The sequence below is a fragment of the Cupressus sempervirens genome, chromosome 6 (assembly GCF_028749045.1).
Source record: "Cupressus sempervirens isolate cs-2001-9-10 chromosome 6, ASM2874904v1, whole genome shotgun sequence".
Lineage (NCBI taxonomy): Eukaryota > Viridiplantae > Streptophyta > Pinopsida > Cupressales > Cupressaceae > Cupressus > Cupressus sempervirens.
In genome coordinates, this window is record NC_143123.1 from 576,200,347 (window position 1) to 576,219,909 (window position 19,563).

General features: G+C 34.5%; 1 protein-coding gene across 2 annotated transcripts in view; it reads left to right on the top strand.

Moving 5' to 3' along the window:
* Positions 1-1,249: 1,249 nt before the first annotated feature.
* Positions 1,250-19,563, top strand: part of LOC149553566 (hyperosmolality-gated Ca2+ permeable channel 1.5-like) — a 137,781-nt gene continuing 119,467 nt past the window's right edge. The window contains exons 1-2 of one of the 2 annotated variants that reach the window (XM_089788968.1): positions 1,250-1,563; positions 11,482-11,836. In XM_089788968.1, the coding sequence (XP_089645094.1) occupies positions 11,523-11,836 (314 nt within the window). In that variant the 5' untranslated portion in view covers positions 1,250-1,563; positions 11,482-11,522. Of the gene's footprint in view, positions 1,564-6,926; positions 7,480-11,481; positions 11,837-19,563 lie in introns of those variants that run through there. The other variant, XM_089788969.1, reaches the window with a different exon arrangement.

A 19,563-nucleotide genomic window follows, 5' to 3' on the forward strand; every position in this document is an offset into this window, starting at 1 on the left:
CTTGTGGGAATGACCAATTTTGTAGCCACATAATGATGCTAGTCGATTGAAAAGGCCATACTTAGTAGTGTGAAAGGTGGAACAAATAGCCGAGCATAATAGCAATGACAAGGAATGAAGATTGTGAGGGCTGAGTGAACAATGAGACATATAAAAATGTATGACTTCAACATAATAAATATTAGTAAAATATAGTAACCATAACATTTTAAAAATTATTCTTATTATATAACATTTTAAAAATTATTCTTATTATATAATTTTGTAACAAATATCAAGATATATATTATTGAATAATTTAATTGTTAAATTTGAAAAAAAAATTATTATAAACATTCAAATAAAAATCTGATACAAGCCATAATTTTAAATGAAACGTAGTCAAAATTTGTTACTAAAAATTAAAGCATTTGAAACAAAATATGTCCTATGATAAACATCAACAATTAATTTATATTAACATTAATACTTATCAAATCCCTTTTTATGTTTATCAAACAAATAATATGTACCTATCAAATCTCTTTTTAAGTTTAACAAATAATATATAATAAAAAATGATTGTGTCAACTTCACCTAATTTGTAGGCCATAAAATCTTGCATCCTATTCGATTTAATTTTAATGCGAGAAGGTGTTAAAGACATGATGAGATATAGATAACATGTTGAAAATTAAAGATTGATTTGAAAGAAAGTTTGGTTGGACTTAAAAAGTCTAAAAATAAGCTGTTGACACATGGAAAGATATTAAAAATATTCATTTCCTATCCAGTTGAATGGCTGTGAAAGAAATTTAGATCTAAAAATAACTTTTGCACATGACAAGACGTTTTCAAATTGAATGACTTAAAGAAAGTTAGGCTGCCAAGAATAACTTAACCTTTTGTCCTCCATGTTCGTCCAAATAAAGAAAAAGGAATAATGGAGCCTTCACACACACATTACCAAATCAAAACATTATCTAGAAAAGATTGATTTATTTATTTAATATTTTAATGAATCCCTCAAACTTAAAAAGATTGTCGTTACTTTTTTGACCGTTGATATCATAAAAGCTTTTGCCGACATCCAGGTTGTATCAATTTTGTCTTTATTCGTGAACAACGACTGCCAAACGGATTCCGTAACGTCGTGCAGTGTGGGCCCGTTTGTAACGGCAAAAAGCAAGGCAATGCGGGTACAGTCAGAGTCGCTTACGTGGCAGCTCAGGGTGGGTTCCTAAACGATATTTTGTTCTTTGGCTAAGGCGTACCTGGAATTATTTGAATTACGAGAACGATTTTAATGGAAGCGGTCCTGTGAGGGCTTTCACTTAAATTCATTGCATTTGCATGACCAAGCTTTTCATTTTACAGTGCGTGAAGGTAAAAGAAGAGATCGAAAGAGTTCGTTGCTCAGTTCACTTGGTTTCCGCTGAGAATAACATTTGGGATTTTCAATTTTGTCTGTCTTGCGGGGTTTACAGTTAAATTCATTGCATATGCACGCGTAAGCTTTCAATTTTAAAGTGCGAGAAGAGAAAGAGACGAGGAGAGCTCATTTATCAGTTATCGCAGCTTTCTGTGAGTATAACATTTACTATTTTTATTTTTGCTGTTTTGTGGGGTTTAAAGTTAAATTCATTGCATTTGCATGAGTAAGCTTTCGAATTTACAGTGTTAGAAGAGAGCAGTAGACATCGGGAGAGTTCATTTATCAGTTATTTGAGTTTTTTTGTTAGTATAACATTTACTATTTTAATTTTAACTGCCTTGCGGGGTCTACAGTTAAATTCATTGCATTTGCATGATTAAACTTTATAATAGAAGATCAGGAGAGTTCATTTATCAGTTATTTGAGATTTCCGTGAGCATAACATGTATTGCTTACATTTTTTCCCTGTCTTAACCGGTTTCTAGGCACAACGGGTAGAAATGCCGGGGAGTAAGTACTTCCGTTCATATTGTTGCATTTTACTAGTTTGCAGGATTATTTTTATTTCCATTGCATTATTTCCCGCATGAGGTAAGTGTTAAAAGACGGAAAAAAAACAATTAATTGTCTGCATTTATGGTTTCTTGACAAGCTCTGTTAGACACACGGTGTTTCTGTAAATTGTTTTTACATCTGATTTTATCATCCATCTGTATTTTTCTTTTTGCATTTGGATGAGTATTTGGACAAAACGTATTTTTTATATTTTCAGATTTTGTGCTCAAATAGGGTTGAGAAGCTCTGTTAGAGACGTGGCATATCTGTACTGGTTTTATATTAGGATTTTTAACCTTTCTCGTTTTACCCTTTGATGCTAGGATTCTAATCTTTTAGGGTCCGTTTGGTTTCTGAAGATGATATGAATTGGCTTTTTCAAAACTCGGATTTGAAAATTTGTGCGTTTGTTTCAAAATTTGCAAAATGGAATTAGCATACACAACTTCCAATTTTGCCTCAAAATCAGGTTTTCCAACTTCCTAAAAAAGGTAAAAACAAATGTATCTTCACACACATTTTCCGAGTGAAACAAATGGTTTTAGTAAAATCCCAAAAATCGGAATGAAGATATACAAAACCTTGATTTAGCTAAACCAAGGTTTGTAGAAATCTAGGTTTTTTAAATTCCACGAACCAAATGGACCCTTAGATACAACGTATTTTTCTTTCACCAATAGACTTTAATTTATAAATTGATTTGAATTCATAAATTTTAAATGGAGGAAAGGGTTCTATATAGCTGCTTAAAGTTTCTTTTGGGTGTAACATCTACTCATTGGTTCTGTGAATATTCAGTTAAAGTTTCAATTCTTAATGTGAACAGATTATAGATACTCTTTTCATTTTTTTCGCAATTTTGAATTTGTACAAGAACTTCTTAATTGCTTGAATTATTAAAACAATGTATTTAAAAAGCTACACAGAGAAATGTGGCTAAAATTTCATTATGATTAAATTTCTCATCAACAATCTATCATCAATACCAATCGAAAAAGTATGATATTGAGGTGTTGGAGATGAGATTAGATATTTAGGTATTTTGGAGATAGAAGAGGTATCAAATGTAGAAGTCTAGATTTTGTCAAATGTTTAAAAAATATGAATTTTGATTATTTGGGTATTAGAAAAGAGGGACTTTTGATAATGTAATATTTGCTGATAAAGAGTGGTGAAATGAGAGACTCAAAGTTGGGAGAATTTGTAGACATTAGAGTAGTGTGATATTTGTGTGTTTAAAATGAGAGAAATATGATATCAAAGTGTTAGGAATAGGAAAAGTTTGATATCGCTTATAAAAAAAATAGATGGAGTTCAACTTTTGAAGATATTATATGTTAATTTTTTTGGATATCATGATAATTTTTGGGATATAAAGAAGAGGAAAATATTATATGATACTAGGATATTAAAGAAGGCTAAAGTTAGTTAGGTCTTGTTAAAGTATCAATGGAGGATACAATTGAATACAATCATGTCAAAATGGTAGAAACTTGGTAATTTGTTGAAGTTTTAAACTTCATACTTTGAAGTTTTAAACTTCATATTCTATGGGATATGATGCAGAGCCACACCTTGGAAAACTCAGGAGGAATCAGTCACTCAACTGAGTTGCTTCAAGGGGCGTCTACAACCTTCAGGATCACACACAATATATATTATAACCACCCATTGTGATTTGAACCAACTGTTCTTATCATTATTATTATTATGAAAACACAACTAGAGATACCTTAGACTCAACTCATAAGACTCCTATAACCATCCACTAGATTCAATAAACAAAACTTTGAAAATAAATCCCCCCAAAAATTTCTTCTTGCTGCCTCCGGATAGACTTGCACTCAGACATGAATAACTTTCGAACCAGAAAAGATTTACTCAATCCAATCGTTGAGATTTGGCGTAACTAGGTTTCCAACAACATATAAAAATTTGAGAGAAATCCAACGGTTCAAACCCGAGATATTGACCACGCATCAGGGTACATTTTTCTGCAAAACATTGCTTCTTTCTGTCTCTAGATAGACCTGTGAACAGACATGAATAACTCTTGAACCAGATCAAAACTCTTCAATCGCTCTGGTGAAGATGGGTGTAATTAGGCCTATAATAACATATCCAAAGCTCATGAAAATCCAACGGTGCATTTGGAAGATATTACCCATGCACTGAGACTAATTTTCTGCAAACATATCGAATTCGACCCAAAACTAAAACTTTTTAATCTTCTGCAAACTATCAACTTGTTTCCAGTGAGAAGATAAGAAAAATCCATTCAAAACTCAGACCATCGAAAAATTGCAGAAAGACAAAATGAAAAAAACATTCCATATCTCTCCAAATTCGATTCATCTGTCTTACATAGCCGACTGGCTCTCTTTTAAAACTAATTTTCTTTTCCTAATTAAAAGATGTGAAACGTTTTCTTTCTATCTAGAAAAGAAAAACGTCTTCTATCCAAAAAAAGGATAAGAATCTGAAACGTTCTTTTCCTACCAATATTAGACAGTCTGAATCAAGAATATTCCAAAAAAATTGCCTACTACCTATTATTGGATTCTGAAAATCATTAAACACTCCACCTACGAATTAAAAAATATTCTAATTTAAGATCCACACACCTGGTCCTAGGTGGCTATATCTGGAGAGCTTATCGAACTGCTACTCTAGGTATGCCACCACATGTAGGACGTTATTACAAACTTCAAAAACTAAAAGTATTTAAAACATAACATTAGATTTCCTATTACATTTTCAACAATGTTGCCTCCTGTAGCGTTTCTCTTATCTGCCACTGTAGCAAGATAATCTTGTTTGACTAATGGCCAACTTTCCTCCTTGGGATTTGTGACATGGTTTAACCACCTCATTTGCTCTATACATCTAATGGTTGTATTGGGTATTGATAGGTTGATCTTTTGGTGCAATGATAACCTTATCTAGCTTGGTCACAAGTTCAAATCTCTTCAATTAGCACTGGTGGGGGGGGGGGGGGGGGTAGGGGGGGCGCAGTGGCAGTGGTTGGACTTACTGCCAATGTTCCTCTTTGGGATTCGTGACATGGCTTAATCACCTCATGTGTTCTATAAGTCTAGCGGTTGTATCGAGCATTGATAAGTCGATCTTTTGGTGCAAGGACAACCCTATATTGTAAAAAATCCTATTCTAGTATCAACATGTTAAAGATAGGATAGGTTCCACACTCAAAATGATGGGAGGAATCTATTATTATATATTTATAAATAGAAGGAGGTGTATGTTCCTCTTTGGGATTTGTGACATGGCTTAATTGTCTCTCATGTTTTATATGTCTAGTGGTTGTATCGAGCATTGGTAAGTCAATCTTTTGGTGCAAGGACAACCCTTTCTTGTGACAAATCCAATTCTAGTGTCAACATGCTAAAGACAGGATAGGTTCCACACTCAAAATGATGGGAGAAGTCTATTATTATATATTTATAAATGGAAGGAGGTGTTATATATGAGAGAAGTTTGATATCAAAATTCCTGAGATGACATGATTCTGATATCAAAAATTGAAAATTGAAAAGTATTTACTTGAGTGTTGTAAATGGATAGGATAAGTCTATTTTTGGTTATCAATGACAGGATGAGTATGATATCAAATATTAATAATGAGAAAAGTTTAATAGAATGGTGTTTGAGATGAGAACAATCCAGTATCAAGCTATTATAAGTTGGAAAATTTTGATGCATCATCAAGATTTTAGAAAAGGAAGCCCAATACCTAAAGGTATCAAACTTCAACCTTCTATACCTCAATAATTCATTGGGGTATTCAAGAAGGATGGGGTCTGACATTGAGGCATTAAAGAAGAATCAAGCACACAATTGGATTGTTATAGGAGGATGAAGTTCAACATATCAAGGTATTTTAAATATGAAAAAAGTTTGATATGCTATTGTGGTGTCATAAAAGAAAGAAGTTTGATACCTTTTTGTTTTTTTTTTTTTTTAGATCGTTAAGAGACCAAAGCCAAGATTAATTATTATGTGTTGTAATTAATTAATTATGATCGCAAGTAGATTCGAACCCAAGACCTCTTTAGTAAGAGGCTCACAATTTACCATTGTGTTTTACGCTCTTGCCTGAAGTTTGATACCTTTTAAGAACAAGCCTAAAAACTAATACTTTTGAGTGATTGGACCAACCTAAAATCTAATTTCTTTTGTGGTGTTGGGAAATGTCAAAGTTTGATATCATTATGAAAGAACTATGAAGTTTGAAACCTTTTGCTATACCATATTAGAGTCCATCCCTATGTATTGAAAAAGAATGAAGTTGGAATCTAATGTGGTTTGACTTTAGTAAAGCTTAGTATGCTAACTTTGATACAAAATCAATATTTAAAACTAAGATTGAAGGCTGCCAATATTCGTTGCATTAAAAGGAAAGTGGATTGTATGATGAATAATAAAAGACAATACTTTAAAATAGAACATTAATAATATAAAAATTAAAATTAAAATTGCTAATTTAAGAAAGATAATTACAAATTTAAATTATTTTTTCATTATATAAAAACTAATAATTAAAATATATTTATATTCATTAAAAAATACTAACACATTTTATTTTTTAATATTTTTATGGAATTTTTATTAATCAAGTTTTTAAAATAGTGTGAGCATTAAGATTGCACATTAAGATTTAAATAATAAAGATATTCATTTAGTCAAAGTGGAGCATGATCTTCAGTTTTATTCTTAAACTCAATCAAATTTTAATAGACATTAAGAACCATTCAATTTCATGAAAAAAAACAGAGAGTTGAAAACCTATTCACAAATTAGAAATATTACATATAAACTTCTACCTTAACTGAAATCTAAGACAATTGTATTCCATTTGATTTACAGAAGACACGGTGTTTACACATGGCGAGATATTGAAAAGAAATATACCGAGTTATTATTAAACTGAAGATGGAGTTACGAAATATGGGGGAAACCGAAATTGAAGAATAACATAGCATTGTCCACGCTTTGATCCTAAGGAAAGGATAATGGAAAGTTAATTATCTCTAAATTTTATTATTTTTTAATATTTCGGCCATTTGATCTCAGAAAAGCTGCTTGCCGACAATGAGGTGTAACAAGTTGATTTGATTTGATTTTACAACGACTACCAAATGAATAAATCAATTCTGTAACATCGGGCAATAGTACTGGGACTCGGGAGGGTTGGGTGGCTGGCCAAAAGCAAATGCGCGTATAGTCAGAGTCCCTCACGTGTTGACATAAGGTTGCTTTTGCAAAAGATATTTAATAATTTTTGGCTGACCCTTCAAGCCATCCATGGGTCCCACATTTTTTAAACGGCCCGCAAGGAACTGTTTGAATTAAGAAAGGGTCTTTAATGAGGGTGCCCATGAAGGTTTACAGTTAAATTCACTGCATATACATGATTAAGCATTCCATCTTACAGTTCGAGAAGAGAATACAAGAGATCAGAAGAGTTTCTCTTTCAGTTCGTTAAGTTTCTGGTGAGAGTATCTTTTACTTTTTTAAATTTTTATTGTCTTGCCGATTTTCCCATGCAGAATGGTTAGCAATGCTGCGTAATATAAGTACTTTTATTGGCAATGTGTTATTTTAGGCTGCAGGAGTATGTTTATTTTCCTTGCAGTATCGCTAGCATGGGGTAACTTAAAACAAATAATATTAAGTCCCTGCATAGATGGTTTTTGAAGCGCTCTGTTAGAGATATGGGGTTGCTGTATTGGTTGTCTATCTGGATTTAGAAACCATCTATAAGGTGCCAGTATTTAGATAAAACGTACTTTTCTTGCAGTCACATCAGTTTTTTTTTAATAATTATTGGACATTTATATATAAATTTTCGAATCCTACGATGATAAATATCTCAGTAGCGATCCATAAAATACCAATCTATATTAGAAAATGCTCTTCATGGGCAGGCCTTTGAGACATGACGGTACTTTCTTGTAGTGCAGGCAAGTCATCAAGCTCTCTGTGTTTGAAAAATTTAACCCAATTACCTTGCCCAAATAAACCCCAAACACGGAGCAGCACATACAATATTATCATAGCGGTTGGGATTGTTAATCTTTCGAAGTTTTTCTATGCAGTTACTCCTGAAGCTGTATTTCTTAATATTTGGGATGTTTAAACAGGCAATAACAGATCTAGGTAGTGGTCCTTCCGGTCCAGAAGAAGTGAGATTCAGAGCAGTTCATTTACTTAGATTGGTGGTTTGAAACGTTGATGCTCTAATCCTATTGTATGAATTTGCTCTTGAAGCCATATTTATTAATATTTACGGGAGTTGAAAGTTCATGAAGGGAGTCGAGTAGAAGTTTGATGCAGAGAACTCAAATAATTTTTACCATAACTTTTTGTTTTTTCAATATCTATAATTATCTATAATAGTTAAAACTGAAAAATAGAAAGGGAGGTAGCTGGTAGGGCTTCAACAGCCAGCATATCGACTCTTTATGCTGGGTGGAGGTAATTGGCATTTACGGAAGGTGTTTGAGATATTGACTCTTTAATTCTTCTTTACATATTTGTTCTGGAAGCCAGATGTTGTAATATTTTAAGATAGTTAAAAATGCAAGAAGAGATGCAGATGGTTGGTCCTTACAGTCTAGCAGAAGTGGCTATGATAAAGAAATTGTAAGAGACAGACAGTAAGAATTGTCATAAACATTCCTGAATTCCAGTAAGGGGTAAGGGGAATGGATATCTATGGTGTTCCTCATCCCGTTGCAAAAAATTACACCTTCCAGCATGTCTAGAGGAGAATTTTTTAAGGAAAATTAAACATTAATGTTCCAAAATGGAGGATTTGATCTACCCAACATGTATTTGCTGTTTTGTTTTAGCTAAGTAATCCATTTTCAGCTTGATCTAGTGATGAATATGCTAGTAAGGAAGTTTTCAATGTAGCTTATATACCATTGCTATAGATGTTGTTTCTAACACATGCATCCATAATCTGTATAGGTTATCAGTTGCTGACTATTCAATTGAAATTCTTAGGTAGGTGAACCTTACATGACCATCAATAAACACACTGTCAAACTTTGATGGTAGGCATTATGTGCTAGCTATCGCTGCTTTCTTTATTTGGGTTTGTTGAGTCCACAAATGTAACTGAACTGCACATTGTCCTGCAAAAAGAAGTGCATTGGAATCTATCTACATGGATATTGAAGAACTAAATTGAAGAGGGTCCAATCCTTGGAAGAAACATTTCATCTTTGAATTACTAACATTGTAAAGCAAAGAGAGACATTGCTTGAATATTTAATAACCACCCAGTGGCTGCAACTCATGTTGATGATCGCTAATACATTACTCCATCTTTTGGGTAAATTGACAAATAGAAGTTCAATCAGAGATACTATTGTGAATGATGCCTTAGACAAGCTATCTCATCAAGGTTAGTTTTAACCTTCTTGTAAAGACAAATTGTTTCTTGTCAAAATATTAACTGTAGTTTACTTCAAGGGAATGTGCTGAACAAGTAAAAGTGGAATATGGGTTACAAGCAATGAATTATTACAAGTGAAAAAAGCCAAGCATTGCTGGAACATGTTTATAATGTCACATCACATGGATATGTTCATATCTCAATTTCATTTGATATTTTGAGTCAGCATAGAAAGCCTTGTTGCCATGCTTATAGCTTAGGTGGAAGTTGGCTTAACAAGCCATTAGTTTACTTCAAGGGAATCTGCCGAACAAGTAAAAGTGGAATATGGGTTACAAGCAATGAATTGTTATAAGTGAAAAAAGGCGAGCATTGCTGGAACATGTTTATTATGTCACATCACATGGATATGTTCATATCTCAATTTCATTTGATACTTTGAGTCAGCATAGAGAGCTTTGTTGCCATGCTTATGGTTTAGGTGGAAGTTGGCTTAACAAGCCATTATTGCACTCAATAGAAATGAACTATGTACATTTTGTTCGTTTAATTATGGTTTTTTACATTTGTATTTCCAATCCTTTGTTCCTTTGGATTTTCTAATGGACTTAGGGTTGTACCATGGCTTCACAACATTGGGTTCATATAGTAATTTGTTGAAGAAACCACTTTAATATATATTTCCAAAAAGCTTTGAAAATATGCATTACAAATGTAAATAATTGATCTAAATGGCTTACGAGTTTTGGATTTTAAAACATTCAATATTTTTGTTAAAGGAAGTAAATTTTTTAGAATTGAATAAATTTCTCGAACAAGCTTTGTCATCTTAATATTTATTAAAACCAACACTATCTTTTAGGTAGAAATAAAGAAAGCAAGAGATTATGTTAATGTCCACAAATGACAAAAAGTAGGTCAATATGACTTGAGAGTACCCTAATATACATTGGTAAGCTCTAAGACTTGATTGAATTCTTCAGAGGCCCACAAAGGAGAAAACCAAAAACAAAGAAATATAATATACAATACAATTGAGGACCACCAACACATGTTGTCAACAAACTAATACAAATAGCCAAGTAGGGAACACTGGAGAGATATGAAAGTCTCGTTGAGTATCATAGTTTGAGGTTGAAATGGAGAACTCGTTGGTGTCTTTGTCAATCACTGTGAAAGGACTTGTACAAGAATTTATAGTGTTCATTCTGGAGTAACCCATGGCCAAGAGGGCCAAGTTGGGGGATTCTAAGAGGAAGTCGGCTAACATCGAAAGCCAAAGTAATTTTAAAGGCAGTGAAGAAACTCAAGATATGCACTTGTCCTTGTGGTGGGGAAGATGGCAAAGATTGATAAGTCTATGTTATGGAGGAGCTGAATGGTGATCTTTGGAAAAGGAAGCTGAGCGGGCACATACTAAGGCAAAGTTTTTGAGGAACACTTTCTCAAATTTTGAAAACATTTAGAAGCATATAAATTGGCATATTGAAAAATGCATGTATGGCTTCAAATATTTCTTTCCCAGAATTCTTGTTTTATTTTAGAGTATGAAGTAATTGTGGAGCTGACAAGCATCCCTTGGTGTGTGGGGGATTGCTATATATGGTGTATGGGTCTACAGGACAGATAGTAATGTATGGTGGCATATGAGTACCCATATTGTTTGGTAGTATGCTTCCGATGTCTCCTTTTGTCCTTTTTTTCTCACTTGTGCATACATTTCTGTATTTTTTTAATACTTCTAAATGGTTGTGAATGTTTCCTTTTAAGCTTCATGAAATTTTATCTCTTTGGATTTTATAGCTTCTACATAATGTTTGTTTATTCAACATCAATCATGTTACTTTCCATCTATTCTTTATAGGCTATCATGGATGCATTTAGTAATTGTACTGCTATGGAAGCAATTTACATTAGGAAGTTGTAGTAGGATATTGTATGAAATACATATTCTTATACAAATCTACAGCTTATTGCTTGCTATTTTTTATTTTATTGTATCTTTAGCCTTGTTATGTGATTGGTAGTCACCTCTAGTCCTCACAATGTTTTTTAATCTGACTTTATAGTTCATTTGTTGAAATTTCAGGAGCTAGATACTTATAATCAGGGACAATTACAACTGATTAGATGGCGACTCTTGGAGATATTGGGCTTGCAGCAGCCATTAACATTCTTGCAGCATTTGTTTTCTTATTGGCATTTGCAATTCTTCGATTACAACCCTTCAATGATAGGGTATACTTTCCAAAGTGGTATTTGAAAAAGGAAAGGGATGACCAGACAAGCACAGGGGCATTAATTGGAAAATTTGTCAATTTGAATTATAAAACATATTTCAAATTTCTCAGCTGGATACCTGATGCTTTGAAAATGCCTGAGGATGAGCTTATCGATCATGCAGGTTTGGACTCTGCAGTTTACCTTCGGATATACATAGTTGGGTAAGTTTATATGCTTTTTTGATGCATCATTATTGTAGATTCTTCTTTTCTATTAATTTCTTCTTCTTATTTTGTTGTTTACATTTTTTTTAAGAACCAAAATACATTTGGGTGTAAATTTACTAATTTCTTAGAAAGTTACAGAAACATTTTTTTATTATTCAAATTTTACATAGGAGTTTTATATTTTAATGTTTTAGAAGTCTAACTTTGTATTTACTACAAGAAGGAACTAGTATTGAGATTTTTTTACCAAATGGATTCCCAATGGCTTTTGGTAGGAAACGTGTTATATGTTCAAATTAGATGCCATAAAAGTAGAAATATTGGATGAAATATGCAGGTTTGTAAATAAGTATCCTTTTTTGATTAACTTGGTCAAGTTTTTTAATGAATTTTATTGGGTTCTATTAATGAGTTGCAGAGGAGTAACATTGTTCTTACAATATGAAGCAACTAGACTTGAAGCTAGTGGGTTGTGTTTTCACTTCGTTTTATCTAGCTTATTATGTATCTTGTAACACAATTCAACTTTCTTGGGCTGGTCAACCCTAAGCTATAGGCTGAGAGATGTTGCATTTTTCCATAAATATTACTCTTTTCATTTTTAGAGATTCAGAAGTTACACTTCCTTTTGGATGAGAATTTAAGAAACTTATAAATACAAGGACTTAGAGTTAGAAACTTAGAAACATACGATCATACACCATTTGATAGTATCTTATGATACTTCACCATTAGTCAAGATTCAAGATATTTTATATGTCAGTTAAATAGTTCAAACTTCAAATTCATTTCATATTCATTTTCTAGACTCCATGTACAAACTACAAAATCAAAATCATAGTTCATGATTCAATGTTCACTAATCAGAATCACAAGGATTCTCAAAAAAATGAGGATCCTCCTCATCTCCAACTGCTGCAAGTCCATATCATTCCAACCAATAATGTTTCCACTTGTGCTAGATGCACCTTGTATTATGGACCTACCATCACCATCATCTATCATTGTAGTAAGATCATGAAGTGTTGCATCCATGTTTGCATACTCAGGGAGTACATCCAAAGTTTGGCTGCCCCATCCATGTATTCATCATCTTTACGTGACAAAAGACGTAAGTTGGTATGAATGTAGACCAAGTCCTCAGCCTTCTCTGACTCCAAGTGATTGAACTTCACTAAATGGATATAGGAGGATGTATTCCAATTCCTTTCAAAAGTAGACCGTCACCATCATCTATCATCGTAGTAAGATCATGAAGTGTTGCATCCATGTTTGCACACTTAGGGAGTACATCCAAAGTTTGGCTGCCCCATCCATGTATTCATCATCTTTACATGACAAAAGACGTAAGTTGGTATGAATGTAGACCAAGTCCTTAGCCTTCTCTGACTCCATCTCTGACTCCAAGTGATTGTGCTTCACTAAATGAATATAGGAGGATGTATTCCAATTCCTTTCAAAAGTAGAACTCACAACCTGTTAAAAAAATGACAATATGACATATGTTAAACATTAGATTATTGAATACAAGTTATAACCTAAAAACAAAAATCAAAACTTACTAGTGAGAGGATTTTGATTGCAAGAGGTTGTAGATGCTTTTATGGCTGACCATACATGTACCACCTTGTAATTGTTCCCATTTTATTTTAGTCCTTAATTGCAAATGGAGTAAGCTTTGTTTCGGAAGAAAATAAGCCAAATTCTAGCCTCACCTTTTCATGCATGTCATCATCTTCAAAGATTCTTGCAAAAGCTTTGGAGCACCCATTAGCAACCTCTTCATCAACATATGGTGCAATTCTATTTGGCATAGAAAGTACTGCCTCGCTATATTACCTTAGAGATAAAGCATATGCAAGGAAGTGCAATGGGGTAATCATCTTCTCTCGATGATGAAGATTATTGCTTCCACTTTACTGCATAAGGCTTGAAATTTTATAGGGTCACTCTCATGTGCTTGTATGAAATGTTTTACCTTTTCAACCATGGTGTCCATGCCATCATACACATCTCCCAAGCAAGGTGTATCTGTATTGGCAAGGCGAAGCATAGTCATGATGGGCTTGGTGAAATCCAATTACATATTGCACATGAGCCCACCAAATATCATCCAAAACCAAAGCCCTAATCTTTAGGGCTCTTTCTATATTTGAAGCTTTCCACATACCCCAATGAGGAGAAATGTCCATTTGGCTCAAAGCATCTTGCATCTTGAGAAGTCATCTCATAACAATAGTATGAGATGCAAAATGGGTCTCAATAGCCTAAGCAAATTAACAATATGTCAATTGGCAATAAAATTATAAATATTAATTAAATTACGAATCCATGAAATTTTATAATTACGAAAAATTAATTTACCTTCAGTGACTCCACTTTTGAGTATGTTCTAAAAATGGATTTTGGCATGTTGTGGTTAGTCACAAACATTTGTATGTCCTCTCCCTCTTGGTATATTTGCTTTACTCAATCTATTTGAGTGCCAATTTGTTGCATGACCAAGTTGAGGGAGTGTATTGTGTAGGGTGTCCAAAAAATATGGTCATACCGACCCTCAATCAAAGCACTAGATCATCTACAATTTTTGGCTTTGTCTGTAACAACTTGGACCACATTCTCATTACCCAGCATATCTATGGCCTCAATGAGAATATTAGAGATGAATTGTGAACCCTTCACCTCCCCTGGACAATCAATTGCCTTAGAAATATTGCCCCTTTTTGGGACATTGGAATCACATTAATTACTGACCTGTTTCTTTTATCTTTCCAACCATCAGACACAATTGTCATACCCGAAGTTTTCTGAGCATTTCTAATGGGTTGAAGTGCTTTCTCTATAGAGACTTTCTCCTTTTGCAAGAGTGTGTAATGTACCTTTTCTCCTTTTGCAAGAGTGTGTTATGCACCTTTTCATACCTAGGACTTGTGTAATCATCTGGTGCTTCTTTGATGGCTCATAGCCTCACACCATTTCCTTCCAGGATGGTGATCTTACCAGGTTGAAAGGAAGGCCATTAGCATAGAGGCAACGTGCAATGACTTCATTAGCATAGACTCTTGCCTCCATTTGAAGTTCAGAGTGCAATGGACCTCTTTCCAGGCTGATGCTATATTTTCTACTTCTTCCCCCTCTCCTGGTACGCGTCTTTGCATGAATGGATGTTTTGAAGATACAATTGGTTCCATTTCAATGGCTGGTTGCATTAGCATTTTGTTTTGTTTTGAAGGAGGAGGTTGATAATAACTTTTTTTTAATCTGTTAACCAAATGATAAACAACTTTTTGTTCTTTTACAAACCTAGCTATTTGTGCATCAGGCTACCCCTTCCCCTGTGCACCTTCACACATTCTAAAACCTCTACCAGCAAGGCCCATGAATGAAGTTTTACTTGGGACTAAGAGCTACTGAAAGACTTTACTTAGTTGCTTTGACACTAATTACAACTCCATATATAGGAGCTGCCTCTTTAAATCAGTGATATTCTAGTTGTATTTCTCCATAGAGGAGAGACCTTGAATCAATTTTGAAATCAACACCTCCTTGCCCTGCCACTGAACTCTGACCTTTCCCTTCCACTGAACTCTTACTACCGGTGGTGGCCATTCTTGTACAATACAATGTAGTTTTTTTTTTATAATAAGAAATTAAATGCATTTAAATCAATAAAAACATTTGAATATCAAGCATACAAGTAGAAGACAATGATACAAAACCATTCAAATAGATACTTAAACTTGTTTCTATATTTCTTTAAAAGAAAGTTGAAAAAATACTTGAAAAATATGTTCACAAACTTGAAAAAATTTATTTAAATCTCTAAAATATTCATTGAAACCAGAGTAACGAGAATCGCGCTGAAATCGCGTGAATCGCCGATTCAACGATCAGATTCATGCACCCCAATTTTTTTGGAGTCGGAAATCGTGATCGGCGATTTCATCGGGTGAATCGCTTGAATCGCATGTATCGGCGATTCACTCAAAAAATCGCCTGAATCGCCATTAGAAATCGCCAAAAATCGGCTAGCAACAGCATGCATGTTTAGTTGGAAATAATAAAAAAATCACTTATGTTTTTTGCTTTCTTTTTTACCTTTCCTCTTTGTTATAACCCTAAAGGGCCTTCTAATTGTTAAGCATGACTAGAAGAGAGGAGAAGAGAAAAGAAGAACCATAGGTTATTAAAAAAAAAAAAAAAAAAACGACGACAAATAAAAAATGTTTAGAATGCATAACGGATGATGCCCAAGGGAAGGGAAAGACATAATCAGGTAGTAAAACATCAGCGGTTCCCAGAAAGAGTGTGGGATCAAAAGAAAATCACAAAAACACTGTGTTCCATATAGTTTTGTGTGGGTTTCAGAGTGCAAATTTGGTTTTGGACCCCGCGAGGGCGCTGCCCCTCGACCCCGCTGGGGGCGTTGCCCCCTAGACCCCCAGTCGCTGCGGTTATCAGTCGTGAGAAGTCTCACCAGTTGATGAGACCTGAAGCTGTTGCAGGCATGGAGTGTCTGTGGTGGAGAGAACAATAGAGCAAGCCTTTCGAGAGGGGTGATATGCTTTGAAGCACTTGGAGTAGGTGTTGGATGTGAAGCTGTCTTATAAAAACTCTTTACCCCATGTGGTAAACACAAACTTCCATGTTTATATATGTTAAGTTTCAACTTCTATTTGATGATGTTATAGTGTGTTTAAGTTATATTCAATAAAGGGTGCATGAAATAAGTCTTAAATTGTTAAAATCTCTACATTTAAAGGGTTTTTTTAAATTTGCCGATTCATCGCCGATTCACTGGCGATTCACCCCTGATTCACGATTCGATTCGGCCGTGCCGATTCCGATACGATTCCGATTCTCGTTACTTTGATTGAAACACTCAAGAATGGGATAAAATGCTTACCTTTTAGTATTTTAATGAACTTGTGGAAGCCGACTCTCGCCCTATGATCATTTTTCCTTCAAAATAACCAAGTAATAGAAGCCAAATGAGAAGAGCAAACCTAGCTGCAAACAAAACGATGATTGAATGGTTGAAAGGCCTCTATTAGGGCTGTTTTAGGGTTCGGCGAAAATTATATATTTTAAAAGTGCAAAAGGCACATGTTTTAAAGTTTTTTTAAGTGACAAGCCGTAATGTTTTTTGTTTTTTTGGGTGTTAGTCCATGGAGGCAACCGAAATCGCTCGGATGCCCTATGTGTGCCACCTAGATGCAAGCTATAGGTAGTCAGGTGCATCGGTAAGCCTATTGAGCATCAGATGCCTATGGGTGGCATCTAGGAGGCACTTGTAGGTCTTTCGTCCGCATCTGCGCATCTGTCCGCCTCTGCCTTCACTTCCAGTTGCAATTGACAAGTATTGGTATCCTAGGTTTATTGTTTAGTTGTTTAGTTATGGTATATACATATTAATATTTTGCATAGTTACACTGGTCAAGGGGACGCGAAGACGATAGCAAGGAACAAGGGTTATATAGTATATACTATACATATGATACTTAAAATGCTAATTATGAAAAGATGTATAACAATATATAACATAAATATGAAGTATAAGTTCATCAAGACCACTATTGCTAGTTTAGCTTTACATTGCATTAAATACTGGACAATGAAGAATAAAAGAGATCTAAGTTCTAAGTACCGAGTTCTATAAATTAAACAATCAAAAGATTGAATATTCAAATTCAAAATCATAGATATCTATTATCAATTAAGTGTGAGTATCATTATCTCATCAATCATTCAATGACATCATAAACTTAAGTACATCAAGTAGCATCAACCTGAAACCATGATGTGATCACAACGTTCAACGTTCAATGTTTCAAACTTCAAATATCCAAGTCTCAAGTACAAACTATAAAATCAAAAGACAAAATGTCAAATATTAAAGGTCCAAGGTCCACCAAAATGTAGTAATCATCCTTTGAACTCTCGACATCTTCAAGGGTAAGAGCCGCAAGAGGAATACCAACCAATCCTGCATCAAAAGTATCTTCACCCTCATCAACATGTGAGGGCTCCTCTGGGTCTACATCCCATCATGCTTCAGGTCTCTCCTTGTACACGTGTCTTGTGATCTTTGATAGGCTACGCACAATGTACAACCACTAGCTTCTTTGCTTTCTCAAAGCTAAGACTCTTCCTCTTAAGAGAGTGGATGAAGCTATAAGTAGACTAGTTCCTCTCAAAAGCTAAAGAACTAGAGACCTAAGATAGCAATCAAATGACTAGTATGAGAATCGAAAAGTTGAAATTCATAAGTAAAAGTAAAAGTGAAATTGAAAGTGAAAAGTAAAGGTTCTAAAGTTGAAGAACAAGAAACCCGAGACAAGAGACAGATGGCTAGTGTGGTAGTTGTTGATTTGGGTCCATGACGATTCGACCACAAAATATGATCCTCTTGTACCATTGTTTTTATGTTGGCCTTTTCTCTAGCTTGATAGCCCCTAAGAGTAGCAAAGTTGGTACACTCAGTGCGAACCTTCCCCATTGTCTCAATGCTATACATCCTGCCAATCCATTTGAAGACTCCTTCCTTCACCTAAAATTCAAATTTTAAAATCAATAAATTAAAAACTAAACCTTCATAAGTACAAGTTTATTAATTTCTAACTTTTAAGTGCAAGTGTACTAAATTGATAAAAGATTACCTCATCATTATATAATGTTGTAACTCTCCTAGGCCTAGGCATGTATCTCTTTAAATTAAATGCATCAACAACCATGCGTAAGGGAGTGTTGAGGCCGAATTTGCCTAATGTAAAATGCTCAATGTGCCATCTGCATTGAATAATAGGTCGAATTTGCTCAATGTAAAATGCTAAATTGAGGTCCCTCTCACATAATTGCCCTCATCTAGCCAAGCATAACATGAATGCACTCGTACACCTCTCCAAGAGTAGTTACATTCTCATCTCCATATTTGATGACCTAAAAAATTGGAGTGATGAAAGAGAGTGTATTTTGCATCACTCCAAAATACATTACTCTTCATTATCTCCTCCACGCTCATCCCGTGCTCGGCCTTGGACCCATCCCACCTATGCTACTCATTTGTCATAACCATGAGTTGCAATGACTCTTGCAACTTAATCATTCTCTCCAAAAGAATGAAGTAGGATGCATATCAGAGCTCAACTAGCTTCATGAACTCCTTCCTTGCAAAGCTTTTGAAAAGGGCATGTGATGTGTGGTGATTGCTGATAAACATTTGCTCATCTCTAGCATCGCTCACTACTACCTCAATCCAAACAATCTTTCCCATGTTCCTTAGTGCATTGTTCATGGTGTGCACACAACACGGAGTCCACCAAATATGCTTGTAAGCTGTCACAAGTCTCCCTGCAACTCTACATACTAGTGCTACATCTGTTACTACTTGGACCACATTTTGTGGCCCAACCAACTCCATAGCATCCCAAAGTATATTAAACTGAAAATCCACATCCTTTTGATGCCCAAAACAATCAATAGGTGTGAGAAAATACCCATCCATGATGATACTGCAACCACACTCCTCTCAAACAAACCCCAAGTTCTCCTTTTCTAAAGAAATCTTTGCATACTCTTTATCCAAGATTGTAGTTTGTAGTTTGTGCTACCAGCTGCATCATTTGCTTATAATAAGGAGACCGTGTCACTTGAAGAGGTATGCCATTGGAAGAAAGAAATCTACAATGACATCCTCTATCTCCTCTCTCTATCGGACATTA